We start from the raw sequence: 26923 nt of genomic DNA on the forward strand, positions 1-26923 counted from the left end.
CACAGGCTAAATAGCAGGGCTTTGCATGAATTGCTGTGGGCATATGGAGTTTGCTGCACTAATTATTTTGCCAATTGTTTACAGGACCTTCAAGATGAAAGGTGTTAATTAGTACAAATAGAAAGACACACATTCAGGTCCATGTCTAATGGCTGCCTCGAAAGGCACTTGACATCTATCTGAAAACTTGTGTTTCTTGTGTTATTATGGGCTGCCTCTATGCAGGATAAATTTTATTTTCCCTCTAATACTGTGCAGTCTTCTCATACAGACAAAAATACTCATTTTTTATTTCATTTCCCTTTTGTGTTTTTTCCTCCTAAAGCACAATCAGCTTCTGGTAAAGGACAGGAAAAAAAAGTAATTTCACTCAAAACAAATACCTTCTGGTTTCATTTAGAATAAACCCAAACTAGACCCCCTTCATTAAACCCAGCAAACCAAAAGCTGTTGAGAAATATCACCAGCATGAAATCCAAACCAAAATGACCAAAGTTAACAGTTTCATCCCATGTGACAAATAAAACTTAGCATTTGAATTTTTTTACCCTTTCAAATGGCAGATTTTGGCATCTCTTATCATTTTTTGATAAGTTTTCTGAATCTCTAATAGTTACTCAATAGCAAGTGACATTTTAAAAAGTAAATTAATTGTTGCTATAAATATTCATAAATATATAATACAAGTGGAGGTCAAATTTGAGAAGGGTTTCCTGAGCAGCTACACTCATCCAAAGTACTCCTTGAGAAATGTGGGACTTTTGTCTACCATGTATTTCTTCTGGGAAGTGAATTTGGGACAACTCAGGGTTGTCCAGCAAGTTCTTGGGACCTGTGTTTTAATGCAGGTGACAGAAGATAATTTGGGACAAGAATGACCACGAAGTGGGTTTTAGGAAAGGAAGAAGGGAAAACAGCAAAATAACACGTTGGCTTCAGGAAGGACAACTGTAACCAGCTTGGAGATTTGTACAGAAAGAAGTCTTAACAATAGCTAATGACCTCTTGAGTTGAATGAGGCTTTGGGGGCTGCCTCCTACAATATGCCCATAGTAAACAGGGAAACCAAGGGTAGGCACAACTGTAAGTATGTGGTTAAGTGTAGCTGTCAAACCCTAGGGACCACATGCAGCTCTGAAAGAGTCTGTATTCATCATTCCTTTTATTGATGTTGTGGGTGATGAAAGAGAAGGCCTGTTTATTAAATGTCTGGGTGACACTATGCACAGAGGTGCCATAAGCACTTCAGAGGACAGAACTAGAGTTCAGTCTTACCTTGAGGAATTGAAGAAACAACCTGAAAAATAGCAACCAATGCAGTGAGGACAGACTCCTGTGCCTGGAGGAATGGGGAATGCCACAAAGAAAGGGGAGGGATGAATGCCCTGGCAGTGCAACTTAAGGGAGGGATGTGGATTAGTCTTGGTCAGACACCGTGTGTAAAGCTGACATTGTAGGCATTGCAGAAAGGGCAAACATCTGGCTGAGATGTTGGGAATGTAAGGCAGACCTGGTAATTCTGCTCTGCAGCTGGAACCCTGAATTCAGTTTTGGGCTCTGTAATCCAAGAACAATGTGGAGGACAGCAGTGGTCAGAGGTTTAGAAAACATAAGCTGTGCATAGAGGTTTAAGAGTTTTGCCAATTTATTTAGTCTGGAGAAGAAAAGAGGGGAGACATGATAATGGCATTCAGATATGTAAAATGACAGCTTTGAGAGGAAAATAATAAACCTTGCCTGTGTTAATGTGAGCAGAATAAGGAATAACAGACTTAAATGACAGCAGAGGAGATTGAAGTTAAGCACCAAGTAAAATTTTCTAGCAATGGTGTGGTTTTGCACTGGCACAAATGTCACAGGAGGCTGTGGAGCCCCTGTCATGGGAGAGTTTTTAAAATAATGTTAGACAAGCACCTGTCGGGACTGATGGGTAAGTCTGGTGTGCGGCTGGTGCGTCTCCAGGAGAGGGAGAGACAACCTGGCCTCCTGAGGTCCCTTCCAGCTCTAATTCTGTGATATCAATTCAGTAGCAAAGCTATAATGGTGATTAAATAACCTCTTCAGAGAGACTTGATAGATGAGGTATTTGGTTTATAGATACTCAGCATGCTGTGTTTTAGACTCTGCATCTTATTCAAACCCATCTCTAGTTTCATAACCTCTTTTGTCTTCCTTAATATCAGAATCTTTTGTAAACTTGAACATCAGCATTGAATCAGACTGTTTCCTGAATATGAAACTTTTCCAAATGCAAGATCAACATGAAATAGAAAGACAGGTTTTAAAATTACTTTTCTCGCTCTGCAAAAGAAATCGGAACACATCATTCCTGACATATCTTTTTAGAGTTACCTTGGGATTCTCCAGACCTCACCTATCTTGCCTTGTACAAGTTTGTCTTCTATAACATTTGTCTGCCTAAGAGTAAATTAGATATAGAATTCATTAGCTATTTGGACAGATGGATAGATGGATATAATGACTTTTGTTTAAAAATAATCTAAGCAAAGCTGAGGACAAGTTTGGGGTGTTTTTCTTCTACAGTATGATTTCAATCAGAGTAAAAATTTGCCCTAAGCTGTTGCTGGGTGTTTTAGTTGAGTTGGGGCAGTCATGGTCCTCACTGGTGCCCTGAAAATGCAACCCAAGCAGATAGGAGAATTATGCAGAAAGAAAGAAAGAAAGAAAGAAAAGGATGTTTTGCAGGTAGATGGATGTGCTGGTGATAGGAGAGAGAGCAAGGAGAGATGTGAATATCTAAAAAGAATGAGTTAAGGGCTCCAAGACAATGGCAGATTCACTGCTTATCACTCAGGGAATCTGCAATAAAAGCAGTAAGAATGTTTTCTTTCACAGCAGCAACCATAAGCAGCTTGCTGAAACAGGTAAAGGTAGATCTGGCCAAATGTTTGTAGTTACTTGTTCATCTTGTGTTAATTCTTTCATGTGAGTACAGTCTGCTCAGGAAGAGGGACTCTGTCTGCATTTGGAGCTTTGTTTTCTATTCCCCCCACTGAGGTTTCTGGTCACCAGCTTCCTCCAGTACAGAAGCTTTTGCATCACTAAAAAGGATGCAGAAGGCTGGAAAGAAAACAAGGAAAATTTTTAAATGCCCATAATGGTCCTAACTGTTTGAGTGATTTTTAAAAGGGTTTCTTGGAAGTGTGTCCTAAGCAGAATTGTAGGAAAGAAATTAAAAGGGTAGAAACCTATTGGCCTTATGGAAATGAATTAATTTTGGTTTAAAAATAACAATAGGAGCAAATTATCCTTTCATAAGTTCATATGAACTCAATGTTGTAGCACCCAAAAAAAATATGTTACAAGCAGTGTAAATGCTTGAGACAAATGTGTGTGAGGGCCACCTGCTTGGGAGTGAATTAGAGAGAACTTACTGTCCATTATGGCACATCTTACTGTTGTCATGAAGATACTTTCAGGAGGAAATGAAATAAAATATATTATGCAAAAATAACAGAGAACATATTATCATGTTTTTCTCTCAACTCCATGTCTTAGTGTACATGTTGTAAAAATATTTTCCCATAAATGACTGCAATATTATTGCAACTTTAGGGTTCCTTAAAAATCTGCAACTCCAGCCACCTTGCACAGAATTTACATACTCATTTAAGTTTTGAGCTGGGGATTTTCTCTCTTCTTGGTTGTTTCTTAAGTTTTGAGCTTAATACAGGCGACAAAAACAAATTTCAGAGCTTTGTAATGCAGATGAAGGTTATCACAAGCTGCATGGTTTGCTCAGAGGTTGACTGTTGTAACAGGGAAGTTAAAATAGGTGTGAGTTTTGCCACAAAGGTGGAAGGTGGGGAGTGGCTTTTGAAGTCAGTGTGTCCCGACCTTGTCTTTGCCCTGACTTCCATCACTCTGCTTCTGACTGTCCATTTTTGAGCAATGGGCCCAGTCCTAGTGGTGCAGTGGGCTTCACTGTTCTCCCATGTTTCTCTATGAAGTCGACTTTAACGTCCATCTTTTACCTGTTTTTATTCTTTTTCCAAACCCCGACATCTTTATCACTTCTTGGTGACCTTTTCAAGTGTTGTTGTCTATGGTTCTGCAATTGGAATACTTTTGTGCACAATATTATTGTTTCTTTTTGTGAGCAGTGCAAGCTCTTTTATTGAAATATTTCCAACTTGCATGGCTGCTGTTTTTAGAAAGAGCAGCTTAAATGCTACTGATACATAAAATCACTTGGGTTCTATTTTCTTCCATATCAAGGATTTTTAAATTATCATAACATTACTGCTTTTTACCATGCTCTGTAGTAATGTTAAATATTTGCAAAGCCTTTGAGATAAAAATAAGAGCATTAAGTGGTAAAGTTTTTTATTTGGAAAGGAGATTTTCTCTGCTTCCTCTGTGGAGTTGTTCTGTCATTCAGACTGATTATGTACAGATTTGTGGGGAATATAGAAAAATTTTGTGGCGAGAAAGCAATTGCTTATCTCAGTTAATAGTGGATGAGTCTGCTCCCAGTGAAAGATATATCCTAAACTAAGACCAGACAGGATGCTGTGATGCAGGTGGTGACAAATGAAGACTGCAGGACCAGTCAGGATCACTGATGTCTTAGATAAGTTGTGAGACATATCTTCCTAGGGAACCACAGTATCTGGAAGGATTCCACTGTTTATTTTAACTGACTTACTAGAAATAAGAATTCTGGTCCTACAAATAAAACCTTTGTGGAAGTAACTTGAAAAGGGAGTAAGATACATAGTATTTGAAGCACTGCAATTTTGTATAGTCAATATATTTTTGAGCTTGGCAATCTTTCACAGGCTCTCTGCAAACAAGCTTGCAACAGAGCCTTAATTACATATTTCATAAAAGAAGTTCTCAATTTTTAAATACGGTGTGCTTGCCAGAGGTGATAGATGAGCATGTAAAGGGACGGCTCCAAAGCAATAAAATGCATCTTTGATGATGGGAATACTGCAGAAAGTAGGAAGACAGTATAATAACATAGATAAATGCAGACAGGAGGAAAGAAAATTTCTTTGAGCAAATAAATGTTTTTAAAGCAATGTTTGTGTGGTTGTCTGACCTTAATACCTTGTTTCTGAATAAATAATTTTTTGAACTTTTTGTCTTTTAGATGTAACAAAGCAGAAATAACCCTACAAATGGAACAAGCTTTTGTGACATTCCTTTAGAGCTGCATACAGTCCTATTTACCTCTTGGGTAAACATGGGGTAAAGATCACAGAGGACAGGCGAGCAGCAATTCATGTCAGGCTGGTAGTAACCAAAAGTTAACTGATGACTGCTCAATGTCCCAAGTATTTCAAAGCAAAGTGAGATGCTTTGCATCTGCATATTAGTGTTCATTCTCTTGCCATGAGCTCATAGAAACGTGGTTACCTTGTTCAGCACTGTTTCTTAGTCAGTTTATTAATATTCTGGCTTGGTAAAATTTTTTAGGTACGTTCTTCCATGGGAGCTTCTTTCTGCACCTTGTACTCTTCGCATCAAGTTTTGTCCTCTGGAGGATGAGGAGGGAGGTACCACGCACCTCCTCTCCTCTTTTTTTGTATCATCTGTCATCTGCCTTTTCCTAGTTCACCTTATGTTCAGAGTTTAGCCATCTCTCCCTCTTAGCTCTCAGCCTCACACACTGGGTTCTGTCACCAGAGCTTCTGGACATCTGATTTGTTTTCTTCATCGCATTTGGCTTGCAAGCAGGATTTATTGAAAATATTCTAACACTGCTCTCTATTTTCACAGGATTTCTGTTCATTTAATTTACAAAATTACTTACCTTATATCTTCTTGACCATCTATGTGGTGTCAAGCTGTTTGAATAACCCAAAATACAGCTATGACATACACTTCCAGAAGAATGGAGAGACAATGAATTTCGACCTTCCTTGTTAAGACTTACCAGCACCTCTCACTTCCATCTCTTTAAAGAATACTTATTGCAAAGGACAATCAGTTTATATCTGTAGGATTCCATCTGACCATAAGGGACCACCCTTGTGGATTTTGTTGCTTCCGAGGTCTATGGGAGGTGTGAAGATGAAACAGAGAAGCAACTGTTTAAATGAATTATAGGGTGTGAGAGCAGACAGTAAACCAGCAAAGGTTATAAATATGAATTTAGCTTCTTCGAATGACACTTGAGCATACTTTTTGTTTGTTTTCTTAGCTTTGTCTTTTTCACTTAAATAGTGGTTCCATTCTTTCCATTGTTAGTATAAGGCTAGAAAGTTAGGCTTGGCATTGAAAAGCAGATTAAAACATAACGTAGGATCAAACACTGTGAAGCAGTAATTGAAAAATACATAAGCTAAGTAAAAGAAAATAAGTAAACAAAGTACCACATATCAGAGTCCGAAGTCAGTCCCTGGGAACTTTTTGTGCCTGACAGCCACTAGTAGTCACAAGGTTGCATTGGTGACTCCAGACAGTTACTTATGTATTCAGGTCACACTTTGTCCTCTTCTTCAGTTACAGCTTCAACCAGATATGGTATCCTTCTCCAAGCATATCTTGACAAAAGACAGGGTAAAGACTTGTCAGAAGGGGTAATATTTATATTACCAGTTTGAGGAGAAGAGGAAAAAAAGAATCACTGAATGTGAAAATTGAAAATACGTGTGTGTGTGTGTGTGTGTGTGTGTGCGTGTGCAGTTATGCCCAACAGCTTAGGAAAGGGGGAAGTAGTAACTCTTTCAAGCTGCTGTGCTTTGTTTGCCAGAAATTAATCTATTTGGAGGGCCAAGAGGATGGACAGAACAATATTTCTGCAACTTATGTCCACCTTGTCCTCACCTCAGGGAAAACACAGGTGGTGACAATCCTGGCAGTTCCTAACCCCTTCTTGGACAATCAGCCTTACACAGCTACTCGTTAGGAAGCTGACTTAGGGTTAGTAGGGAAATGACACCAGGTGATGCAGAAGGGCAGGAAAGGTATCCATAAAGATCTATTTCACTATATTTAATTAAATTTTACTTAAAATTCTTACCTCTTAACAATTCTATGCAAAATTATATCAAAATAATTCTATCACTAGCCTGTAATATACTGCGTTTCTTTTCTGTCTTTCTGTTTCTTTTTAGTGATGTACTGGAGAACTCGGAGGCCTTTCATTTTACTAAGCATATTTTGTTTTAAACTCCAAAACCCATACAGAAATGCAGTCTATTACTTAATAAGTTCAATATTATTTTGTCATGTGTGCTTTTCTAACAGAGAAGTTTTGAAATTTGCTGTGGAGTGTTCATTTAAAGCAGAAATCAAGTCCTTTGTTGTTTGGCTGGGCTTTTTTTGTTTTCCTCTTTATTTTAGGATAGGGATATCATGGTGAAAGATGGGTTTCTATGAGACATCTCTCACAGTGATGATTTATTATTTAACTTTAGTTGGTCCCAGTCTGTCTTCTTCCTGGCCAGTGTAAGGTATTCTTAAAGGATGACAATACTGACTGTCTTGGTAGAAGGCTTTGGGATGCACAAACCTTTGGAACACTGTGCACAAACCAGTGTTATGGTCTCAGAGTCACTGGACCTGTCCTCACTTTGCAGAAAACACCATTCCCCTGCGTTAATTAGAGATAGAGCCCAAGGACTGAATGTGGAGGTTGGCTCCCGTGATATTGCAGCTCACTGGCGAGGTCAGTTGCTGGGCATGTTCTGGGAAGATTTCTAGATCACTGTGTGGACACAGAGCTCCAGTTTCCAGGCTGCAGACAAAGCTGCCCAGAGGGTAAGATGGGTGGAAGTAGGTGGTTTTTCTTGGAGCTGAGAAGTCTCTCACAGAGCGCTGAGGCTCCTGTTGCAACAGACACCAACTCTGCTTTGCCATGAACAAGCTAAGAAGCTTGCTGAACAGAAAAGGCACTTTGCTACAGGGAGAATAGTTGGTCAAAAGAGAAGAAAGAAGCACTGTAGCTAAGGACTCCAGGAATAAATCTTTAAAGTAAACAGAAGAACTTTCAAAACACCTACAGTATCCTCTTTTCATCAATGAAAAATATGCAGCAGCTTTGCAAGGGACTAGCTTTCACCAGCTCAAGGTAATCAGAAAGCTGCTATTTTTCCAGCTTCCCATGAGCTTCCCAGAACAATCCATCACGGAGAAGAGGATATTTTATTTCTTTTTCATAAAATATAAAAGAGGGCTGATGACTTATGCTGAAATGAATTGTTAAGAGACTTATTTACTTAATTGAGCTTGCTTGTTTGGTATGTCTCCCAATTAATTCATTTTTGTTGTGACCATATTGAAGCAACCTGCACCCTTATGACCTTCTCTTATAATTATTACTATTTTCCTCTTTTGAAGCACTGTTTTGATTATGTACTCAAAAATCTCCACTAAAATATCTGTAGCATTAGCACAGAGATTTTTCTGTTGTTTGGAACTCAAGGATAGTAACAAAAAGAATCATTCTTTATTGAAGTTCTTGGAGGTTATGGGTCACTTAAAGCCCTCAGGGGATGGGGGGTGTCTTTCTTTTTAATTTCACAAAATCACTATTTTGAATAGGCAGAGCTTGTTTTCTCGCTAGAAATTCTTTTAAGAAAAATATGTTGTTGGTTGGTAGCACTCAGAGGTGCCTCACAATTCCTCTGGTGTGAATATTGTACATATTTCAGGGTCACAGGAGAATGTAACAGCAGCAGCAAAGGGGCTGGCAAGTATGACCATCTTGAAATTTGCTGAGATTGCTATGTGGACTCTCTGCCCCAAATGAGGCATTGTTTTTATTATTGCTTAAATTAAATATGGTATTTGACAGCTCTTTGCCTAAACCACAGTGGAGTCATCTGGACAGCTCTCTGTGAAGGAGAGGCTCTTTCAGTCATGGCAGTCACATTTGCAGTGGTGGGAGACTGTAAATGAGGGTTTACTGATACAAGGGAGATGTTTATCCCTCAGTGCTTCATTGGATGAAGATTTTGCTGGTTTGTGCCAACCTCCACAACAAGTAAATTACGCTCAATAAGATGTTTTTGGACTCCTGACCCCAGCTCCTTTCCCCCACCCAGTTTAAATGAAAATCCCAGCCAAGTGGTTTTCCTCCATCATGGCCTGTGCACGTGCACTGATGGAGATGGTTCTGGGCAGCGATCCCACAGGCAGTGTCAGTTTGGAGGAGGGTGCTCTGCGTGTGGCATCTTTCATTCCAGTGGAACTGGAAGGTCTTTTACCAGAAGTAGGTTTTACACCAAGCCCCCTCACCACTGGCTGCTGTGTTTGGAAAGCTGCAGAGTATCCTTGTGATTTTGTGCACCTCCTACAACAGCAGTCCCTTCTCCTCAGGCAACAGGACCCTTGCACAGAGTATTTTTTTGCTCAAGACTTGCTGATACTGTTTCTCTGACTGATTTAAGTAGTTCCACTGCTTTCCCCAGTCTGTATCTGCTCTCTGCTCCCTTCTGTCCAAATGGAAACTGGCCATGCTTTCAACTTCTTGAAGCACTGTGTACCTTTTTTCCTTTTCCTCATTCCCAGTCCTTTTCTCTCTACTTCCTTACAGAGTGCCTTCATATCTGTGCTTTATGCTCTGTGGAGTTTCTTTTTTTTTTGTATTGCAGACTCTCTCTGTTCCTGAAAAAATTAAAATCACTTCTTTAAAGAGAATGGCTCACTCTGAGTTGCAGTTTTCAGTGGATGACCCTCTAAGCTGCTGGGGATTTTGATGCCTGAGGACAGCAGGTGCTGGGTAGAGCTTGCCTAGGATGCCAGCCACACATTGATGTGCTGTCTTCTTTTTTTAATGTTTTTCTGGGCAGTCTTCTGGTCTTCAGTGACAGACTGCTCATGTACATGTTGATGTGACACTTAAGGACCTGGCAGTGCTAGGCTAATGGTTGGACTCAATGATCTTGGAGCTCTTTTCCAACCTAAATGATTCTATAATTCTATGTAGCAAAAATTGCTGTGTCAGTAGAAAAGAAACGGTCTGGAAATCTTCCTTCAGCCATGACTAATAATCCAGTATAAAATAGACCACGGTCTCAGACCAGGCCTTCTTCACCAGGCAAAGGTGGATGATTGGAAAAGACAAAGGGGTGGTCTTTCCACAAAAGCATAATTACAGTTTAATAATTAGAGTTTAACAATTAGACTTTAACCTTGCTCACTCTTGACTTTCTCTCTTTACGTAATCTAGTTCAACTCTTTGACTATGCCTGTGTCCAGAGCACTTTGGCTAAGCCTTCTGCTTTAGAGTATGTATGAAAGGTGCTGTATGAAAGATTAATTTCCTTTCCATCATTGGGAGTTTCCTTTTTACATGAACTCATGTGCCAGATCACACAGCATGCAGCCAAAGAGTTGCATTTTACGTGACACCTACAGGGCTCTACTGAATGAAAGCTGCAAGTCTTCAGCGTTCCTAAGGCAGAACTTTATGTGTTTTTTGGCACAGAAATGGAAAAGCTGGGGCTGGAGGTGGGAAATGGATTGCCGTCTTGGAAGTTTAATGACCAGCTCTTTCCCTGCGACGTGTGTGGAAAAGTGTTTGGTCGACAGCAGACTCTGTCCCGGCATCTCTCACTGCACACAGGTGAGCCAACGCTTTTTGGTTGTTCCAGCACTGAGGAATTCTGTGTGTTCATCACTTGGTTTTTTAAGGGGAAGAGAAAGAAGGGAAGCAGAAGAGTGTGTGAGCCATCCCTGGCTCCTCACACTTAGAGCAGAACCAAGAGCAGAAACAGGACAGAATGTCAGAGTGGTATTTAGGGAGTTAAATGACATTCTATTTCTTTGCAGTCTGTTTGTAATTTATCCTTTCAAAATGTGTAAATTTGAGTTTGTTCAGGTTCCAGTACAACAGACTGTAGATACCAACTGGTTAACCAAGCCTGGAGTTTTGAAAAGAAGGCACAGCCTTTTATGGGGACAGGTTTGGGGTTTTTTTTGGACAGACACATCATTCACCTGATGAGCTTTTTAAATGTCACTGAACAACAAAAGATTTGGCCATGGTGTTTCAGACCTGTGAAACTGAAAGGATTTAATGACTCATTCATCTTTGCTCCCATCCTACAGTTCTCAGAGGAACAGGGGCTGGTTCTGCCCCGTATCAACTTTCTTAAAGTGAATCAGCTTCAAATCAACTGAGACAAACAGAGCTTATATACAGAAGATGCACTCTGACAGCCTGATGAGGTGCACAGCACAAAATAAGACTTAAAAGCAAGAATTTCCTATGCACTGCTGAAAAATGCTGTTGGTATAATGCCAGTGTATGTTATGCCATCTAGTAGAGCTGTGCTGAGAAGGTTCAGATGCTCTGTTCCATGACCTCTTGGGGTTTCTTTGGTCCTAAGCTGCTCTACTTAATGCCTCTCCCCTAGCAGTTGTAGCAGTATATTTCAAATTTAGAGCAGCAGATTGTCAGAGGAAAAGGTTGTAAAAGGGGATGTAATGTTTGGTTATTTTAATCAACTCTCCGCAAAATACAGCCTGGCACACATACAAAAACTGTGCTGCCAGGTCTTAAAAATGTTTAATGTAAAATAAATAAAAATAATTAAATTGTGAAGCATCAGAAACTCATGATGAATTTAATTTTTGCAACTGTTCTTTAAATGAGGTTTTTTCATTAGTTTATGTTTGGAACTGGACTAATGATACAGTGTTACCTTTCCTCCCCTTTAAAGTTAAATTAAAGGATCCTTTTCATTGCCTCTCAGTATCACCTTAGATTTTAATACAAAATCATCAACTGTCAGTGATCACTGCAAGTGATCACATGGGCAACCTCAACAATTACTAAGCCCAAAAATCATATAAAGATGCTAGGTAAAGCAAGTAGTTTGAGGCTATTGACCTGTTTCTCCACTGGCTTTGCTGCAGCTCTCAGAGCAGCAGTTGCCCCAGTTTTCCAGTTTATAAAGTTTTATATTATCTGACTACAAATGGTAGAGCAAATTAAAAAAACTAGCCCTAAACTGCCTTCAAATTAGTTTTTTTCTGAGTAATTGCTGTGAACTCCTATAAGCTTTTAAAATGTCGAGCTTCCAAAGTCCCTCATCGCGAAAGCTGCTCGGAGAAACCCAAAGGAATGCGTGCTCGGTTACTGGCAGCTTTAAAAGCAGCTGGCTCCAAAACGAGGTGCACATTTAGGGTTTTCTCTCTTCTTTTTCAGAAGAGAGAAAATACAAATGCCACTTGTGCCCCTATGCTGCTAAGTGCCGTGCTAACCTGAACCAGCACCTGACTGTGCACTCCGTGAAGCTGGTGAGCACAGACACCGAGGACATCGTCAGCGCTGTCACGTCCGAAGGCAGCGATGGGAAGAAGCACCCTTATTACTACAGGTGAGGACCCAGGCAAGGGCTGGGCACCAGACACTCTTATCTGCCTGCTCAGGGCACGTTACAGGGCCACCCTGCTGGTGTTGCAGGGTAGAACCGTTATGGAAGTATTTGTCTTGCCCTCACCCGGCTTAGGCTGAGCAGCAAAAACCCCGCTGGCTGCCTCGTGCTGTTTGACTTGGCTGGCCATTGGGAAGGACTCTGGGCTTTGGCATGGGGTTGTTTTTTTCAAGTGGCTTTGTGAGGCAGCTGGGCTCTTAGAAGTCTCTTTAACTCTTTATGCAGTGTTAAGTTTTGTGTTTGGAAACACCCTGTTGTGTACACAGATTCACGGATTCTGAGCCAGCAGTGTGCCCAGGTGGCCAAGAAGGCCAATGGCATCCTGGCCTGGATCAGGAACAGTGTGGCCAACAGGTCCAGGGAAGTGATTCTTCCCCTGTACTCAGTGCTGGTGAGGCCACACCTCAAGTACTGTGTCCAGTTCTGGGCCCCTCAGTTCAGGAAGGATATTGAGGTGCTGGAGCAGGTCCAGAGAAGAGCAACGAGGCTGGTGAAGGGACTGGAGCACAAGTCCTATGAGGAGAGGCTGAGGGAGCTGGGGTTGTTCAGCCTGGAGAACAAGAGGCTCAGGGGAGACCTCATCACTCTCTACAACTACCTGAGAGGAGGTTGTAACCAGGTGGGCACTGGTCTCTTCTCCCAGGCAACTAGCAGTAGGACAAGAGGGCATGGTCTGAAGCTCTGCCAGGGGAGGTTTAGGTTGGATATTAGGAAGAAATTCTTTACAGAGAGGGTAATCAGGCAATGGAATGGGCTGCCCAGGGAAGTGGTGGATTCTCCATCCCTGGAGGTTTTTAAGATGAGACTGGATGTTGCACTTAGTGCCATGGCCTGGTAACCACAGCGGTAGTGGATCACGGGTTGGGACTTGATGATCTCAGAGGTCTTTTCCAACCCAGCTGATTCCATGATTCTATGATTCTATGAAATTTAAAGCACTGTGCTTCCAGTTGCCTCTGACAGCTCCCTTGTTTTCAGTCAAATCTATGAAATCAATTAAAGTATAATAAGAATTGTTATATCAATATCCAGATTTCCTCCATTTGCTGGAGGTATATACATTCAGTGACCAACATGGCCAAATTCTCATGGAGAATTTGCCTGAAAAATTAAAAGGAACTGCCTGGAGAAAATGGATATTTAGACGTTCTCCTTGTTGCATGTGCATTGATGCACACTCTGCAAACTGTGATGTGCACTCTAGTGGCCAAGCAGATTACCAAATCACTCTTACTTTTAGTCAAAGTGCCAAGAGCAGATTTAATTACAAAATCATAGAAGTAAGAAATAAATGAGACCTGCTGGATTAGATTATCTAGTCCTTCCCCCTGGGAAAGCAAAATAGTGCCCTAGAGTATATGCCTTTTTTAATCTTTTTTGGCTTGCTTTAAATGTTAATGGCCTAATCAAAGCAAGAGGAGGACTCTGCAAAAAAAGTTAAATTAAAGGGTCCTTCCCATTGCCTCTCAGTATCACTCTGTTTATGTGCTGGCTGCAAAATCTGTATCCCTCCTAATTATTCGCATAGCTGATGACTGCTGTTTTCCAGTCAAGCATAAGAAATGTTTGAACCCATTTTTACTTGCTTACACTGAAACTGCCAGGCAGTTTTGCACAAGATCCCAGTTTGGCATGGGAACCATTCCAGGGCTTGAAAATCACTCCTGGAGTGTGCAGCAAGCTCTGCGTTTGTCAGTGTATCAGCTGTACTAAACATCTTGGCAAAGCTGCAATGCCTCTTATTGCCCAAAGGAATCAGCTAGGTGATGCACAGCATCTGGAATCTGTAGTTTTTAATTAACTTTATGATTATTTAGCATCATTATAGCATGTACAGGATTGTTGCATTGTGCCTGCCCTTAATCACGTTGGCATGGCCATCAGTTCAAAGGCAGTTCAGCAGACAAAAGAATTTTGCAGTGAACGTTCAACAGTGAGGAAGAGCAGAAATCCGTGCAGTGAGTTTTCTCTGGCAAATTCGGGGAAGGGCAACATGCTTCTGTTTATGGTTTGTTTTTTAATGTTTCTTACTCACTCTTGAGTTCCCTTCTGCCTGCAGCTGTCATGTGTGTGGGTTTGAGACGGAGATGAATGTCCAGTTTGTCAGTCATATGTCCCTCCACGTGGATAAAGAGCAGTGGATGTTCTCCATTTGCTGCACAGCATGCGATTTTGTCACTATGGAAGAGGCAGATATGAAGGCTCATGTCAACAACAAGCACACAGGTGATGATCCCTCTCTCCCAGCTGCAGTGATCTCTCTCTTCCTTGCTTTTTAGATGCAACCTTTACACTTCCCATTAGCACTCTGCTTTCACTGAAATGCTTGCTAATTAAGGCCTGATCTCTCAAAGTTGAAGTGAATTGGACTCCAGCCAGGCAAATAATCTGGTAGTGCAGATCAAATTTCAAGCTTAGTGAAATAAATGAAGGACTACTTAGCCCTTCTTCTTCCTATTCCCCTTATCCCCCAAATCTCCTTCCCTCTTGGAGTCAGCACACTTTCATTTGTTTTTCTGACTAGTTTACTATTTCATCAAAATCCTGGTTTGACTTCTGTGATGATAAGGTCACTTTGAGTGCTAATTGTGCATACCTGGCTGTAAGTCTGAAATAAACATTATGTTGAGCTTTGCTCTTGGGTGTGTTTGCCCCCACAGTCCATCAGTTTGGAATTTCACACTGATGTTTAGTTGACGCTGTGATTCAACAGTACCATAAATGTAACTTTATATTAAATAACAGAACAACTTGTGTTCTTTCCCTGGTCCTGTTCACTTAATAGCCAAGGATAAGAGCAATAGCAGTTTTCCAACAAGCTCCATATGCTTAGTCCAACTAATGAAGTCTGGCATAATTTAAGGAGAAGAAAATTAGAATCCTTTTAATTAATTTCTCTTATAACACCAGGCAAAAGCATTTTGCTGCCACAAACTACTCACAGTTGTGTTTACGATACTGAACCTGAACTGCATCCAGCACAACTTTTCCATTGCTAAATTGCTTTTCCTGTCCTACCAGGAGTAAAATTGGGAAAACGGAAGGGTGGAGAAAGAGAAGGGAGAGGAGAATGCAATTGGTTGTGTTCAAAGATACGTAAGTTAAATGTAACTACAGAAATACAAACTACTAGAAAGCTCTCAAGGGATTTTATGCCAGCACAGCTCTCGGCACTACCCCACTTCATATATAGGAATTCAAAGCAAATGAGAAAGGCCACCCATAGCCACGTGAAAAGCTTGCATAAGAGCTCAAAACTGAGCTGTACTCTACTGTATTTTTCTGTCATGGCTACAAGATTTAAACTGCTACTTGTCTTTTGAAGAAAAGCAAAAAGCCCTTCACCCTGCCCAACTGAGCCATTCAGCTGGTGATTCAGCCAAATGCTCACACATATGGCAAATACAGAGTAAAAAATAGAAAGGATTTTCTGGGTCACTTGACTCCAGTCCCTTATCCTGTGATGTTACCAGGTCATAAATGGACTGTTTGTCAGGATGTTGGCATATGCTTTCAAAGAAGTGTACTTGTTTTAAACAAACTACTTCTATGGACAGGCAGCTGTAGACTTTCCTGCATTAAAGATTAGGGACCTTTTTAAAATTCCTGATTATCAGTAAGACACACACTGGAATACATGTACATTGTGCTTGTGCCAAAACTGCTCTTTATCTGAACCAGCAGTCCACCTCTCCCTCCCTCCTTTCACAGTATTTATTCCTTTAGTATATTTATGGAGAACAACCCTCTCCCCTCTAAATGTACATTGAGCCTTTTCTTATATGAAACACAGTTTTCTCGCTGTACCAATCCCTCACTGCATATGTTCTTGTTAGAAACCCTGCTCTTGACATGTGCAATCACAGCTGTACATGGTGAAATGAAATAAGTAGTGGTGGCAGTGTAAAACAGCCAGCAGCTACTGGGAATAGCTCACACAATAACATTCTGTGATCATATTTACCTTCCTTGAAGGCTCCCCAACTCTGATTGCTCATATTCATCCCATGTTCTGCTCAGATTCTTCTTTTGATTTCCTTGACTGTTTCCGACTTAAGCACTTCTCATTTGTAGCAAAAATTCTTGTTACTGGCCCTTCAGGTCATAACCTTGTACTCTGTGCTATTAAATTTCATTCCATTTCTAATACTCTGGTCCCCAAGGTCAGTGAATCTTTTCTGAATGATATCCTATCCCCCTCCCTATTGGCAGCTCGGGTCATCAGATTTCATTAGTGCATTCCTACATTTTTATCGTAAAGGTGCCACTCATAAGTTTAAAGTTAGGCACATAGGTGCTGGTGTTTGCAGAGGCCTTGATCAGGGGACTATATCACATAGAGAATTTGAAGTTTTAGTAAACACAGCTCTGATTGAAGCAAGACATGGGTGGGAGGTAATAATTTACCCATCCTTGCCTTGCTGGCTTATGGCAGTTCTCATATGACAACTCTCACTCTTGTTCACTTCTGGCGTGTGACAGGGTTTGGGATTTGAACTTCATACATTATTGCATACATAAGGATGCTCTGATGGGCTTTATCTCTGGGTCCAGTTAAATAAAAACAAGTAAATCTTGAGACTACACAGGTATCTCTTACAATGATTGCTGAGGATGCTCTTCAGTACAAGGAGTGAGATTATTCTCCATTACCCTTCCTCCCAGTTTACCCATTGGACCCACATAAACAGAAAGGCGGGGGAAGTTCAGCTTGGACAAGTAGCTAAACTGCTTTCTGCACCCCAAAACTACAGAAGTTCTATTTCCTTTCTAAGTGACAAGTTCTTCATTGGTTTTGAACTCAGAGTAATCAAAGTGTTTGCTTGGGATTTTTTTTGGTCTGGTAATGAGGTAGAGTTGCATGATCCCTTCCCACTACCATTACAGGCAAACTCACTTGTAGAATAAACTGAGTGATGTATTGTGGTTAAAGTGCTAATAAAAAGGAAGGAGGCCCAACAATGATTTTTTTTTTATCAGCTCAATTAATTTCCACCTTGTTTTATAAGCATGTTTGAATTAACTTTAAATATAAATACTTCCAGAAATTTAAAACAGGATCACAGAAATTCCATCTAATCTGCTGAAGCAGCTATTGCTCCTTATTTGTGTTTTTCAGCTGAAGAGAGGAAGACACCCAGTGAATCTAACAGTCCATCTTCATCTTCGCTGTCAGCACTGAGCGACTCTGCCAACAGCAAAGAAGATGCAGATATAACCCCAAAAAACAAGGGGTCAAACAACCTGCTAGTCATTTCTGTAGTGCCTGGTAGTCAGACCTCAGTGAATGCTGAAGAGAAGTCAGAGAAAGGTAAAACACTGTTTTACAAAAGCAAACTGTCCCCTTCTACGCAGTCAATCTGGCCACAATGTCAGGGATACATTTTCCTGTTCTATTTTTCAGGCTTTGAATGTGTTTTCTGTAACTTTGTCTGCAAAACAAAAAATATGTTTGAGCGTCACCTGCAAATCCACCTGATCACACGGATGTTCGAGTGTGACGTGTGCCACAAGTTCATGAAGACACCTGAACAATTACTGGAGCACAAGAAATGCCACACTGTCCCCACCGGTGGGCTCAAGTAAGGAAAGCAAGTACACAAACTTTTACTGTGTTAAGCATCTCTAATTCTGTGGGGATAGGACAAAAGGAAGGCAATTAGAAAGGGTTGGTTAACTGATAATTCAGATCTGGGGCTTCCTTTTATTTAATGAACCATACCCTGTCCTTCAGGCTTCCATCATTAGAGCAGATTGGTAACCTACTATCCACTGGTGTTTTGGAGCTGTAACAAACTATGGTCCTTTCCCTTTTCATGTCAAAGAGGAGACAGTATGTGATGGGCCCTACAAAGAATGAGGCACAGGTTTTGGCAGACTAAGGGGTTTTTTTATTAGAGCAAAGGCAAGCAAGCACACAGCACAGGCTCTGTTCTGCACCTGGCTCAAAAAAGACTAAACCCTGTACAGTCTCTGCATCTAGCTACCAAGTTACAACCTTAAAGGTTATAACCTTTGTATACTCTAATGCAAAATCATTTCTCTTCAGGAATGAATAACTTTTATTCTTTCTGCTTTGGTTTACATGCCCCAGAATAATTGTTGTATAAATTAACCTGTAACCAGTAATACAGTCTTTTGAGAAAAAAGCCCTTTGGTTTTGGCTACAGTGGTGTACTTTAAGGTCTTACTGGTGCAGAGCAGTGTTTCTAGAGAATGTGACCTTATGTCAAAGTCAGACCCCTGAGGGAAGGAGCGACTGCTGGGGCCATATGCTTGCTCTCTGTGGGCAGGCAATGTGATGTTATGAAAGAGGCACATCTCTGGTCTCTGTTTGTTCCAGCTGCTGCAGGAAAAAAGGCTGGGACCACTTGGAGCCCAGCTAGGGTTCAGCACAGGGCTCCCAGCTTCTGTTGCTCTTGCTAAGCAGACTGATGTTCTCAGTGCACTGTAGCTGTGCCGTGACGAGCACACCACATTTAATGATACCACGCGCGGCTCTATCGGTTTGTGCTGCAGCTTTTGAAAACTGGTTCTGTTTGCCAGGCAGCGTCTGGTCTCCAGCTCAGTAGTTCCATAAACTGAGATCTGCGGTCACTTGAGATGTGATGACTGAATCTGGGAAGAAGACCAGACTGAGAAACAAGTAATGTGCCAGAACGACGGGATGTCTGTCTTGGACATACAGACCAGTTGTCTAATGCACATTTGATTTAAGCTGCACAAAATCTGTTCTATTTACCAAGGAAAAACCATGACCTATGACTCAAGTCTTCCTGACAGAATGTGCTTTTTAGTCTACATAAGTTATTCCTGCCCAATTCAAGTAATAATTAGTTACATTGAAAGCTGCACCTAAGAAAAAGCTCTGGTTTATTTTTTTTTAAGGCATCCAGAAGAGCCTGAAGAGATCTAAGTAAATTGTATTTTTCTGTCTCCTGTTTGCTGTGGGGGAAGAGAAAAAAACATGATTCTTCCAGCTCCAGGTCAAAATCTGAGATTCTGATCCAGAGAGCACCCAGCCCAGGAGAGGTATGTGTGCATAGACAGCCAAGTCCTCTGTTGCAATAGAGCTAATCACAGTAGAAGCCTCAATGCCAGGCTCCCTCTCTGGATCAGAGTACTTGATGTGCCTCAGGAGAAGTGTCCAGATGTTTTAGTATCGGTTTTGTCCTCCTGTATTACTCACTTTCCTCAAAAGTCTCTCAATTAGCTTATAGATTAATATTAAACCTGTATGTGCAACCAGTTTGTAGCAAGGAAAACACACCTGGAGAGAGAGGAACTCATCTTAGAAAGTATCCAGAATGCTAGAACGCAATTAGCGGACCTGCTAAGGAGTGAATGCAGATCTGTGGCAGCTGGGGATACCTGTAAGACTGTAGCCAGGTGCCTTAGTTGTATCTTCTTATCCAGTCCTGCTCTTTCAGCTCAGCAGTTCAATCTGAAAGGCTGTGTGCTTGGTTTAACGGAGCAGAGATCCCTGGCAGTTAGGTGTCCTCTCAGCTACACAAAGCAAAAGCGGGTGTGTTTCAAGTTTGTTGGTGTCCAGACTTGTTCAGCGTGCAGCTCAGGCTTCTTTCCAAGCTTACACAATTCCCTCCTCTAGCCTTCCAGGCCCTTCCTGGTTCAGGAACTGGGGTGAGGCCCTTTGCCATGTCCATCCTGGGCCGGATGCTTGCTGCTGTGAGTAAGCAGAACCCACATCCTGTTCCTGCACAGGAATGATTCCTGCCGTGGCAGAGGCGGCTGCAGGCAAACACTGCCAAACACACGCCCCTTTGAGCGTGCCTAGCTCATGTCCCAGAAATGGGAATCCCTACAAATCCTCCTAACAGCCTGGCTTTCAGCTGCTCCTAGCAGGATACCCAGCAAACTTACTGTTCAAGGTCACATAAAAGGAATTTCCTAAGCTTTTGCTGTACGTGTGGTATTACAAGTTTATTCCATCTTTACTTAAACAGCTGCTTTCATACTCATCTGTAAACACTCACTTTAAACCACTTCTTAATGGAAAAAATGGCCAAAGTGACTCCGTGCAAACACTAGGAATGTCGTTACACAAAGTACCTGTGCATCAGTCACCCATTCTGCACTACTCGGCCTGCTTTGCAGAATCTTCCCCGTCAAGGTAAGCCAGAAGGTTAAAGGGATGCTGCTTCAGAGTGAATCAGTGTTTTCCTAGGAAAACTCTACTGCCATTAAATGGGAAAAACCCCTTTAAGTAGAGATGTGTCTAGGCAAACCAAGTATTGGAAAGAGGCTTCACAGGGAGAACTAAGTGCCTTTTTTCTCCTCTTTAGTAGGTCAGAGAGGGGCTGAGTGACAGGGTTAAACCAGGGATGTAGGTCTTCAAGCTGAGTGACTTCTCTCTTCTCTGTCCCTGCCTTTCCTTGCTGTGTTGCCAGGTGCCCATTCTGCATCTACTCCACAAACCGCCCCGCAGCGATGGAGTGCCACCTGAAGACTCACTACAAGATGGAGTACAAGTGTCGGATCTGCCAGACAGTGAAAGCAAATCAGCTGGAGCTGGAGATGCACATCCGGGAACACCGCCTTGGCAACCATTACAAGTGTGACCAGTGTGGGTACCTGTCCAAGACGGCCAACAAGCTGATCGAGCACGTGCGTGTCCACACCGGCGAGCGCCCTTTTCACTGTGACCAGTGCAGCTACAGCTGCAAACGCAAAGACAATCTCAACTTGCACAAGAAACTGAAGCATGCTCCACGCCAGACTTTCAGCTGCGACGAGTGCCTGTTCAAGACTACCCACCCTTTTGTCTTCAGCCGCCACGTGAAGAAGCACCAGAACGGGGACTGCTCCGAAGAGGAGAAGAAGGGCCAGTATTCAACCTCCAAGGAAGCCAGTCCACTCCTACCGGTGAACAGCTCCAGAAACCTTCTGTCACCCCTCTCACTTATGTCTGCCTCCCAGGCTCTGCAAACAGTCGCTATGTCAGCTGCACAGGGCAGCGGGGCAGAGCCGAACTTGGCAGTGAAAGCCTTGGCCGTCAACGGCACTTCCCTGTGCTTTGATAAATACTGGAACTCAGAGTTTGCCCACCTTATTCCTTTAACAATGTTTTTCCCCAAAAACCACTACGATCTCACATTCCATCCACCCCGACCTCAGACTGCACCGGGAGGTGCCTCTTCACCTAAACACTCCTTCCTTGCCTACCTTGGACTAACAGAAAGGGCAGAAACTGTCTGAGGGCAGTTGCATTCTGTACCAAAAATACCCCAACAAACCCAGCAGGTATACATGGCTGCAAAACGTAGACCGAAGAGGTAACGAACACTTGTACTATATCATTAGTAAGGTTTAGCAAATGGCTCTGTGTATATACTTATTGCATTGACATGAAAGCTGCTTTATTAAATCTCCAAGAGGTGACCTACTGCATACTTCTACCTTCAGAGGCATGTTCCCAGTACTCTTATCTAAGAAACTATTTTGTCTTGTTAAGCTGAAAAAAAAAAAGAGTGTCCTTAATGGCAATCAGCACTTGTAAGATTACATATTGATGCATTTTATTTTTTGGGCTTTGTGTGCGTGCGGGTGCGTGAAAAGAGAGTCTGCCTGTAGTGTGCCATGACATTGCTTTTGCACATCCCTTGGATTGGCTTATTTAATTCTTATTCTTTTCCCCCTTTTCACACACTCGCTCCCTCCCTTCCCCCTGAACTGTAGAGTTGTGGAAGGAGCAATTGTTTGGGGGGGTGGAAACTGGTGTATTATTTCAGTGCTGTTTGCAGCTTCCTTTAGTTGTTTGATGCCTTGTACTCAGTTGTCAAGGTTTGAGGATTTGGGGTAGAACTGACGAGGAAAAAGTTGCTTTCAGCACTGCAGGATGAGAGTATGACAATGAAAACCATGCGTATGTACACACATACATGTACACACAGCAGGCCCAATTCTTAACTGCTACACAGGTGTGACAAACACCTGCATCTGGGCCATAGCATACATCTTTTGTTTTAAAAGGGCATATAAATATTATATATATATATATATATATATATACTGTATTATGCAGTGGTTACCTTTTAGTTTGCAGGAACAACTTGTATAACTAGAATTCTATGGTGGGAAAAAAAATCCAACAAGGGGATTTAAAAAAGGGTATGGATAAATTCTGGGTATAAATACTCAGACTAAAAAAAAAAAAGGCAGTTTTGCACAGTGCTTTAGTCTTGCACTAGTTTGTTTCTCACTTGCAAAAAAAAAAAAAGAAAAAACGAAAAAACAAATTGTGGGCTGAAGGTAATAAGACTGTTTATTTGAAAAGGTACCAGTAACTTCTTTAAAATATAAAGCTATAAAAAGATGCTTTTGGAACCATACAGTTCTCTTTTATACCCTCAGTATTTCAATTGTATTTGCAAATTTGACAGTCCTATTGCTACCCTCCATGTCATTAGTAATATTTTATTCCTTTTTGTTAATGGCAGATAGAGTGTACACTGCTAGGAAGCTAACTTTGTACTTATTTAACGCTCCTACTTGTGGTCATTAAAATGACAGGTTATATGTAGCACTTTATTGCAGGAAGAAGCGAATGCGGATCGGTTGTATAACCTTCATTAATCTCAAAATGCCAAGAGTGATCTTAATTTAAGAGCAGCTAACCGACTGTTAATTGATTTGTGCCCCTTACACAACGTAATGTGCTGGAAGAAAGATCGGGATTAAAAACACTCTGCATTAAAATTGGAGTATAAAATGTGAAGCATTTCAAAATTATCGTATGACGTACAGGAATGCCTTCTTAGTCAATTATTGTTTTCCACGGTGTCTCTTGGATTTGGATCTCACTGTCTTTTACCAGGTATTAGAAGTGTCCGACCTAGCTTTTGCTAGTCCCCTCGCTGTCCCTTGGCCAAGCCACTGTAGGAGGTGCCCTGAGTCACATCTGTCATGCTGTCTACCCACCCTCGTGCTGCCCTGAAGGAACTTCTCCGGCAGGTTGTTGTGGGATGGGGGGATCCAACAACCCCTTGTTCGTGACAGCAGTACAGCAACGCCCTAGTTCAGGAAGGCATTTCTTGTCCACAAGGGCTCTTAGCCATATGCACAACTAGAAACGTAACTCAATCTTCATTAGTTCTTAAGTGAAGCTTGTGTAGAAACTTTTTGGATGCAAAACTTGCATCACTTAACCTATTTGCAAGATTCCTACATCTGTTTTGTATTGAGATGGCCAAACATTCTCCACTGTCATGACCAAGTTCCTCCTGTTTGGGGAGGACACCCTAATCTGTGCACTCCTGTTAACATACTGGAAGCTATTTACAAGGGGGAAATATCTAAAATCATAGCAGCTTATCATTTGGAAATATTAATTCCAGGACAGAGAAGTCTCACCAGTTTATTTACATTCCAGCAGGCAGTTTTGGTTCCAACAAGCATGTGGCGGTTCTGTCTACACAGTACAGAAAACCCATCTGCTCCGAAGTATGTATAAACCTTTATAAACAAACCGTGCTTTACTCCATCATAACTCCTGGTAACACCTCTCCAGGAGTAGAGACAAAATAGAAAATACCGTATTAGTAAATAACTCAAAGCATAAAAAGTGTAATATCTCTGCAGCATGAAATCTGCAATCTGCATCCAGAAACTATACCAGTTCTGTAAAACACACTCCATGCGTGTATCTCTGACCTCATCACAGAAAAGCAAACACTCAAAAATCAAAAAAAAAGCTTGTTTGTCAAACTGACAGGTAAAGTACACCTGTCCAGGAGGAAGTAGGAATATTAGTAGGACACTTTATATAAACCAAAAGGCAGTTTAAATAGGGCTGGAACTTCCAAGAATGAGCTGTCAGTGTGCACGTGTCACCAATGTTCCACTGTACCAGTATCTGACATGGTAATGTTTAGTGTACCTGGGAAATTTGTTTAGCACTTTGGAAAGGATAAATTAATTCTTTCTGGCAAGTTATAGAAGTTTTCTTTGTAAGGAAAAGTGTGTTAGGAGGTTTTTATTTTTTTAAGAAAATAAATACACTATTTATCAGAGCTCATGCATATTGAAATAATTTGTTTGCAGTTCAAGGCTAAAGAAAGGAATGTTCTCCAGAGGTTCCCCCTACTGATTAATGACCAACAGTTCTGATAAATTCCCCCCACCATAAAGGTAATTTCATACTGGTTTTCACTATGCATTCTTTAATGAGAGCTAGCGTGTTTTCCCATTCAGTTAAAGTTCTCAGCACTTTTTTCTTTCTTCTGTCTTTTTTTTTTTTTACTTGTTGTATTATGTTCGAATATCATTCTGTCAAGGTTTGTGTACATTAATAAAAATTTGTATTGTATAAAGCTTTTTGCATTATAAGGCTGTACAGGGTCATTTTGACAGTAACTGGTATATTTCTTTGCATCTTATGTTGCATTGCCAATTTCTAGTGTATCCAGTTTGGAAGTACAATATACTCTAATTAAAAAGGTTGGCTATATTCTTGTTTCCTTTTGGTTTTCCTTCCTCTCTTTTTTTTCCACTCTAAATATATTTAGAGTTGATTTGGAGGCAGGGAGAAAGGATTCTCCAACAAGGCAAGACGATATGAAGAAAAAAGGGAAGATGTTATCAATGATTGAAATTGAACAATTGGTTACCACTACTGATGAAGAAATATGGCAAATAGTCCTAGGATGGCTACGGGACTTCACCTTGTGGGCTCTGTGCTTGTACCAACCCTCCAGGTCGATTCTGCAAGGGGGATAATAATGCCTCTGCTGAGCACTCTAATCAGACATGCAGTTCATAAAAACCAGATCCTTAAGCACTACTTCAGTGAACCTGGCCTTGTTTGGGAGTGGCCCCAATGAAATCAGGAAGACTCCTTCCTTAAAGAGGAGCTATGCAGTGAATAAAAGAACATGGTGCACTAAAATATTGTAGTGAAAATCTATTTTTTTTAAATTGTAAAAACATCATGTACTCATCAGCATTGTAGAAAAGTCAATATTTTTACCAAAGATTAATGAAATAGCTAAAATGCACAGAGGACACTAAGGAAGGAAACCCTGAGAGCGGACAAATTTCCAAGAAGCAAAGGTATATTGAGTCCACTGAACAAAAAAAAGATACTCAACTTCCTAAAAAGAAGTTGGACTATTTAAATAACTAAGGAAAAAAATAATCTGGGTATTCATTAGATAAAATTATCCTCAGATAAATTAATGTAAACAAATACACGTGGAGTGCCCTTGCCCTCAGTTAGGGGAGTGTTAAGGTCTAAGCAACTGAAAAATGGTTATTTCTACTGAGGCGTGGATACTAATTTTTAGGGCCTCTATCAGTACCTTGTACATGGTGCTGTTAACAGTTTGGGAGTTGAAATCCACTGCTCCTCTTTTGCTGGAGACTGTGTAGGTGAAGGAAAAGCTTTGACACTGGGTTGGGAGGTCATGTTCAATCAGAGGCGGCCTTTCTCTCTCCTCTCGGACTATATCTGTAATAGAAAATATACAATGATACTCTATGCGGAGTTCTTTGCACTAGACATAAATAGTTATCCTAGCAACTAAAAGACAATCATGCAAATCATGCCCAGAACAGCTGTGGATGCCCCATCCTTGGAAGTGTTCAAGGTCAAGCTGGATGGGCTCTGAGGAACCTGGTCTAGTGGAAGGTGTCTCTGCCCATGGCAGTGGGGTTGGAACTGGATCTCTAAGGTCCCTTCCAACCCAAACCATTCTATGATTCTATGAAGAAGTGGCTTAATTGTTTAATTAAGTTCAAAATCACCAAAACCAGACAGCAGAATTACTTAAGCTGCAAAGGGGGTGAATTATCTGACTGAATTATCCTGACTGCCTAAGTAGTCAGCGAGCAGTTAAGTGCAAATCTTGTTGTAGCTCCAGCCCTAGAGTCTTATGATAAACTTTTGCTTAAAAGCTCAGGCCCAATCTCAACCAAAACATAAACCATCCACCTGCAATCAGCCTCTCCAGCTTCATAATCTGACAGAAAATCCCTACATACACCCAAATAGGGGTACTAGTGTCACATGCTGATGTGACATAAAGAGCCACTGTCCTTTGCAGCAGGTGGCTGTAACATGCTTGTAGACCTGCATGATTTTAATCAATTAACTCTCCCTTAGTCTGTCTTTTCTGATACATATACCAATATACAAATGTGATTACAGAAAACATCTCAGGTGGCACTGATCCTTTCAGGAAAAGAAGTGCTCTGTTTTCATTCTGAATCTACGTAGATTTTTAATATGTCATATATGTTTTCAAAAAGTAATTAACTTAAAATTGACATGTTTTCCAAGCAGAATTATTTCTTACAATTGTACACATGCCATAGCCATCACAGGCCCAGCAGAACAAGGCTTAAGAGGGACTTTGAGGGGAAAAAAAAAAACCAAAGTAATGATCCTACAATTTTCTGTAACACTTCACTGTAGAGGGATTTTCTACAGTAGAGGGGATGCCATCATTTATGCAGAGCCATGTTTTAAGATACACATTGTGTTAAAAGCACATCAGTTACGCTCCTAACAGACAGACATCTCCATTATATCACCCACCATCATATCT

At 41.1% G+C, this 26923-nt stretch overlaps 1 protein-coding gene across 2 annotated transcripts in view; it reads left to right on the top strand.

Moving 5' to 3' along the window:
* Positions 1 to 24825, top strand: part of ZNF827 (zinc finger protein 827) — a 106119-nt gene extending 81294 nt beyond the window's left edge. Inside the window, exons 9-15 of one of the 2 annotated variants that reach the window (XM_032685748.1) lie at positions 10406 to 10543; positions 12131 to 12302; positions 14419 to 14585; positions 15381 to 15455; positions 17479 to 17670; positions 17764 to 17941; positions 20768 to 24825. In XM_032685748.1, coding sequence (XP_032541639.1) covers positions 10406 to 10543; positions 12131 to 12302; positions 14419 to 14585; positions 15381 to 15455; positions 17479 to 17670; positions 17764 to 17941; positions 20768 to 21575 — 1730 coding nt within the window. In that variant the 3' untranslated portion in view covers positions 21576 to 24825. The remainder of the gene's footprint in view (positions 1 to 10405; positions 10544 to 12130; positions 12303 to 14418; positions 14586 to 15380; positions 15456 to 17478; positions 17671 to 17763; positions 17942 to 20767) is intronic. The other variant, XM_032685749.1, reaches the window with a different exon arrangement.
* The last annotated feature ends 2098 nt before the right edge of the window (positions 24826 to 26923 follow it).

Source organism: Chiroxiphia lanceolata, chromosome 4, assembly GCF_009829145.1.
Source record: "Chiroxiphia lanceolata isolate bChiLan1 chromosome 4, bChiLan1.pri, whole genome shotgun sequence".
Lineage (NCBI taxonomy): Eukaryota > Metazoa > Chordata > Aves > Passeriformes > Pipridae > Chiroxiphia > Chiroxiphia lanceolata.